This window comes from Leptonychotes weddellii, chromosome 15, assembly GCF_054177405.1.
Source record: "Leptonychotes weddellii isolate Sample4059 chromosome 15, ASM5417740v2, whole genome shotgun sequence".
Lineage (NCBI taxonomy): Eukaryota > Metazoa > Chordata > Mammalia > Carnivora > Phocidae > Leptonychotes > Leptonychotes weddellii.
The window spans coordinates 13,581,552-13,588,019 of NC_138383.1; the positions used below are offsets into that span (position 1 = coordinate 13,581,552).

General features: G+C 38.9%; 2 protein-coding genes across 3 annotated transcripts in view; one reads left to right on the plus strand and one right to left on the minus strand.

Moving 5' to 3' along the window:
• Positions 1-4,097, plus strand: part of CCDC47 (coiled-coil domain containing 47) — a 20,110-nt gene extending 16,013 nt beyond the window's left edge. The window contains exons 12-13 of the mRNA XM_081804729.1: positions 297-464; positions 2,377-4,097. Coding sequence (XP_081660855.1) covers positions 297-464; positions 2,377-2,457 — 249 coding nt within the window. The 3' untranslated portion in view covers positions 2,458-4,097. The remainder of the gene's footprint in view (positions 1-296; positions 465-2,376) is intronic.
• Positions 1-6,468, minus strand: part of DDX42 (DEAD-box helicase 42) — a 73,678-nt gene that overhangs the window by 48,761 nt on the left and 18,449 nt on the right. The window contains exon 1 of one of the 2 annotated variants that reach the window (XM_081804719.1): positions 5,362-5,502. The exons of the other annotated variant lie outside the window; for it this stretch is intronic. The gene's annotated coding sequence lies outside the window, so the exon portion shown is untranslated. Of the gene's footprint in view, positions 1-5,361; positions 5,503-6,468 lie in introns of those variants that run through there. 2 annotated transcript variants of the gene reach the window in all.

The following is a 6,468-nucleotide window of genomic DNA, read 5'->3' on the forward strand; positions in this document are numbered from 1 at the left end:
TTTTTTTTTTAAAGATTTTATTTATTTATTTGACAGAGAGAGACACAGCGAGAGAGGGAACACAAGCAGGGGGAGTGGGAGAGGGAGAAGCAGGCTTCCCGCCGAGCAGGGAGCCCGATGCGGGGCTCGATCCCAGGACCCTGGGACCATGACCTGAGCCGAAGGCAGACGCTTAACGACTGAGCCACCCAGGCGCCCCTAAATGGGAATAGTTTTATAAAAGAATACTAAATGGGACTTGGTTCTGTTGGATTAAAATGGATTTCTTATGAAACGACTTGTTTCTTGTGGAAAAGGGCAAACAGAAAGCAGATAAAAACCGAGCTCGAGTAGAAGAAAACTTCTTGAAGCTGACACATGTGCAAAGACAGGAAGCTGCACAGTCTCGGCGTGAGGAGAAGAAAAGAGCAGAGAAGGAGCGAATCATGAACGAGGAAGATCCTGAGAAACAGCGCAGGCTGGAGGTAAGACAGACTTTTCTTACCCTGCTTCGTGGTAAAACTAGGATTTAGAAGGGCGCCTATTATGCCATATTGACCGTAAAGGTAATTCTGTGTAGGAATGTACACAGACATAAAAGTTTAGCATTTTCTCTGCAGTTGGGACATTATTACTTAGCTGATAGCACTATTAAGAAGAATAAATAATCCATTTTTTTTTTAAATATTTATTTATTTGAGAGAGAGAGAATGAGAGAGAGCAAGCACATGAGAGGGGGAAGGGTCAGAGGGAGAAGCAGACTCCCCGCCGAGCAGGGAGCCTGATGCGGGACTTGATCCCGGGACTCCAGGATCATGACCTGAGCCAAAGGCAGTCGCTTAACCAACTGAGCCACCCAGGCGCCCATAATCCATCCTTTTCAAACCAGGTTAGCTTGAGTCTGTGATCCTGGAGAATGATATAAATTATCCTTTCCCCAGCACAATCCCATTTTGAAAGTTCCACTATCATCTTTCAAGCCAAACACTTAACTGAAGTAGAAGGAAATTAGGAATTTTAATAGAAGTCAGCACATGTGCCCTATGGTCCAATGCATCTTGTTTTATAAAATATTTAATTTGATTAGAGAATTAGAGAATCCTAATATTTTTTGTTTGTATTTTTGTTTTCTATTTTGTACATAACCAGAATCTCAAACTCAAGAGCTTTTTAGGTTGTAGTATGTTATGTGTGAAACATCAGCATGTTCTCACATTTTTGTGAAATAAGATGCCACTGCCCAGCTCTACAATTTTAAACCTTGTAAATGCTGGTCAAAAAAAGAAGAGAACAAAGTTCTGGGAGATGTGAGTTCTAACAAGAATAATCTTGAGAACTGAAGAAAATCCTTAGAAGTGGAGGAGACCTGCTGCCAAGGAACAGACTGCTGTGTGGCGCTGCACGTGCAGGAGTGTCACTGATGCCACTGAGGGAAGTGCCCAGGGCACCGCGGGCCTCCTCCCATTTATCCTCTCTCACCACTTGTCATTTGATCTTGTTTGTTTTCCCATAAAAGCGGGGTAACAACACCGGTTCAGTTACACAAGGTACTTAACCAGGAGCACAGCTATGGCTTCCTTGCTGTATGGGTAGTTTTTTCTTATCTAGTGTTGAAAGTAACACAATCAATAGTTCCCAAACCACCAATTTACAAATCACCCTTTGAAACATAATCTGTTATGCTATCAGTAACTGTATATAGTACATGCTTCTGTTTTTCCTATTCCGTATCTTCTGATCCTCCGGTGGAGGATTTCTCAGGACATTTCTACCCCAAACCTCTAAAAAAAAAACAAAAAAACTAAGTTTGAGGTTGCAGCTGAAATAATCTAGTGGCCTCTAAGGCTTCCCTCAGTACAGGTAATAATAACCAGTGACTTTTGCCACTAAAATAATGTGTTTGGGGCTTCTTTTTCTCTTTCGACATAACCTCCTAATTCCTAAATAAAAATATGTTAAAAATTCCCAGTTTAACATTATGCATTGAAGTATTGGCTCAGGTTTAACGTCTACACTTATAAGAAGAGATGCACAATTAATAGCCTAAACAAACAAAATCTTAAGCTTTTCTGAACTGAAGTTCAAATCCTTGGCAAATACACATAAATGTTATGATGAAAGTTGGGTTACTGTTTCCTGGGTATAGGAAAAATCAGAATAACAAAGTTGCTTAAATGTAATGTTTAGTTTCTTTCTAACTTGAGATTTTAGTTACCTTTACTTCATTTTAAGCTAATTTTCATTAACCAACATAGATATTAGCAATTTTTATAACTGTCTTTTGGAAAGTTATTTATGGTACCAGACTAGGTTTTTGAATAGTAATATAGGCAGTATTTTAGTTTTGGTTTTTTGTGTGTGCTTAGAGCTTAGTTTGGATTCCCTTTCTTTCTCTAGGAAGCTGCCTTGAGGCGTGAGCAAAAGAAATTAGAGAAGAAGCAAATGAAAATGAAACAAATCAAAGTGAAAGCCATGTAAAATCATCCCAGAGACCGGAGTCCTGATGCCACCTGTAAGCTCTGAATTCACTGGAAACAAAAAATACCAGTCCATTTCTCATCTTAAAGTTCAAACACTCCCAAAGTGACTAAGAAATCCTTATTTCATCATCTGTTCTGTTTTTGGTTCGGAGTTTTACAGAGGTTATAGATGGAATGGAAGGACTCTGTTTCAGTAATTCTCTTCCAGATAACCAAATTATTTTGATTACTTTATAAAAGGAATGATATATGAGATCTGTGTAGTTTTAAAATATTTTAAAAATTATAACATGAATCATCAGTGCTTTTAGTGCTTTGATGTTTGAAGAAATATCATGAAATTTATAGATACATAATTAGATTGTTGCTTTTTGTTTAAACTGGGTAGTTGCAAAGGCTATAAAGACTGACCCTAAACCAAGATTCCACAAATAACTATTGGAATTGCACAATAAACATTGCTTGGTGTTTTCTTCTGTGTGTACATTAACCTTGTAAAAAAGTAAAATTTAGAACACTATATGTGGTATTGAAATTTCAGGGACTCAAAACATAATGTAGTTCAGTGTATGTTTTGTAGCTGGGAGGTGCTGATGACAGTGTTGTATCTATAGGATTTAGGATACTTACGTGTACATGGAAAATTCTAAGGATAGGTAGTACAGGAGCACAGTTTTTTCCTGAGCTGATACCACAAGCTAATGACAATGTGAATGCTGTATTTAAGTGGTTGTACGTTTTCCTTGAGTAACAAATGCATGAAAAATTAACTGCTTCACCTAGATCCGATCAGTGGTCTATGTGAAGTTACACATGTTTTTCCTTCTTGTTTGTTGCAAACTATTGGATGTTCATAGAGAAGCTCTATTCTCTGTGTTATGGCTGTGTCCCTTTGCTTTTCCTTCTGCTTTTATTTCTTCCACAGTTGAGGCTGGGTATATTCTTTCAAAGAAATAGCCATGAATATGCATAAATATACTTTTAAAAATGAGCTTTCCTAAACTATTGAGAGTTCTTTCTGCCTCTTGAGGAGGGAACTCTTGGGGGAGAGGCCCATCTATCTGCACGAGCATTTAGCTTGTTCAGATCTCTGCATTTTATAAATGCTTCCTAAAGAAAGCATTTTTTAAGTCACTGCTTGTACCAGGTAATTTTTGCTGGGGATGGGAAAAGGTTGGGTTTTTTGGCGGGAGAGGGGTGGGTGGATATTTTTTTGTTGATGCTTTATGTGCAGGTGTGTTCTGAGGCAATAACAAGTTGCTGTGAAAGCAGTATGTGCTGCTGCCTTTGTAACTGCATGGGAACTTTTCACATGGATTTTTTTCTAAGTTAATGCAGAAATGTGTAAACTGGGAGATGCAAATGTAATATTTTTTTTAACAGTTCATGAAATTAAGTTATTAAAATAACAAAAATAACGTAAGATTTAATTACTTTAATGCTATATAATTCTAGAATTAGCCTTGTTTTACAAAGTTTAAAAATACATTTTAGAAATCAAAGTTGATATGCTTAGCTATCTTTTGATTAATAAAAGCTTTCTTAAAGTCCCACACATTTGGACCATGGCAGCTAATTTTGTAATTTAAGCATTCATATGAACTACCTATGGACATATATTAAACTAATTGACAAAAATCTCAGAGTGCCGCCTTTACTTTTCTGGGGTTGCCCTTCAAGAGTATAAGCCCATAGGAATGTTCTTCTTTCTGTTCAACGGAAGTCAGTGCTGAAATGCTTTCCCTTCAAAGGAGTTGACTTTGATAATAATCCCTTAGTTTGTTACCGTTATTTTTAGAATGTTTTATATTTTTAGAGGCATATATATTATTAATGGGCTCCTCCCCAAAGTCTACCTCTTTAGTTAAGATACCATTATCTCTCCCATGAATGAAAGGAGAATACTGTTGACTGTCACACATTGGAAAACCACTAAGCCCTCCTTTTGTGCATTGCATGGGCACTTAGCAAGGACAAAACGGGCACCGAACTGGAAGATAACGACCTGGCTATAGTGCCAGCAAAGTCAATACTAAGCGCTTGACTTTGGGCAAGTCAGTAACCTCTTTGAGTCTCTGTTCCGTTCTTCTTCCTACAGAGTAAGGATAGTAACTATTTTCTTCCCTACCTGACAGGTAGGTCAACACCAAGAGATATGTGTGAAGTTCTCTCATAAACTACAGTACTTTAAAAATGTGAGGTATCATCTAGGACTGTTCTCCAAGTGGTACATTTTTGCTTTATTCTCTTTTGCTTTCCTTTCTCCCAATGGAAACCAAGCAGATCCTTTCAGAGTTCTCTAACTTTATCTGCAAAATGTGACAGGGTATTTTGGAATAGGGGTTGGGGCGACAGTAATACCTTTCTGTTTTCTTAGTAATAGAACCTTTTCCTGTGATGCACTAGAAGTTGAAACTCTTCTTTAGATCAGACTTAGACCAAAGAAAAACATCGATTGGTATTCTCTTTCCCCCGTCCAATAGGACATGAAAATTATTTAGAGCAGTGTTATACAAAGGATCTGTTGGTTTTGGTGGGATGGGTGAAATACTGAACTTTATCATCCCAGATTCTTTCCTTATTATTCCTGTTTCTACTCATTTTGAATGATTTGAAAGGATGAAATAATCTGAAAGGATGTAAAAGGGAGGAGGCAGTTATACCCAATAGGATGATACCTCACATTTTTAAAGTACTGTAGTTTATGAGAGAACTTCACACATATCTCTTGGTGTTGACCTACCTGTGAGGTAGGGAAGAAAATAGTTACACAGACAACATGTGTAACGCTCTTTGACATATAAAACGTTCTACAAATTAAATAATCCTGCTCAACTTACTAAACCAAAGGTCATAAGCATTTCCCTCACTTGAGTATTCAAGGCAATTAGTTTTACCTTACCTTTCTGACAATTTATATGGTATCTTGGAGGCCAGTGCATTTAGTTTAAACTGGATGCTTGGAGTTCAATGCAAAACTTGCTCATCACAAGTCAAAAGCAAAGCAGGAGTCTTTTAAACTCTGAAAGTTGACTTTTCTTTACACTGGCTTTCTAAGTTATCTGGATTTAGGAGGTCCATTTGCAAGAAAAACTAAAGTGAATGTAAATTTGCTCCTTGAAACAGTCACAACAGAAGCTGGGCCAGAAGTTTCTCCCACTAGCTTTTATGGGCAGTCACGAAGATGATGAGACCTTAACATCCAGTTAGAGAACGACATGGCTGCTGGGCCAATGGGCTGGGAAGAGCCTCCATGTTTAAATTCCCCATAGCGATGGCTGCCTCATTTGGCATCTTTTCAGGCACCGACCTTTTCGGCACCCTCAATTCCAAAGACCACATGTGAAGAAGGTCTTTTCTAAAGAACATCGCCAAGAATTTTACTTCAATTTTTACACCTTGCTTTTGTCAGTTTACCGTTTGCTGCGGAGAGAGGCCTCTTATTTTGAAAATGAGAGAAAACTGTGGGTCCTGCTTTAGAAAGCTAAAGCACTAGATAAGATCAAAGTGATGTACATGAAACTGAATGAGGTCCTGAGTCACTGGCAAAGTTTACGTTCACATTCGCCTATTTCCGTCAGTTTGGACGTAGCTGAACTTCGCTCCCATCTTGGAAGCTGGGCCAGTATAAGTCTGTGTCATGGGTCAGAGCCAGTGTTCGATACTTGACGGGATCTATAAGGAATCTGATAAGGAACCTGAGGCACAGAGAAAGAGTGGGTTTTCTCTTTGCAGCTTGTCAGTCTGGTGCTGGAGGGGCGTTTGGGATGTCTTCAAAGAAAAGTGCGAGACCGCTTTTTCCATTGCAGTCCTACCACACGAAATGAAAAAAATAAATTTCTTTGTTTCAAGTAGCCAAGTCATCACAGTGTTTGTTTGCCTTCCTCTAGTCCCCCCTGACTCTTCATTATTGAAATCTTCCTACTTCCTTCCTGCTGCAGGGGCCGGGAGGCTCCGGGGAGGCTCCAGGGAGCCCTTGTCGGACCCCCAGGCCTCACCGACGCCAAGC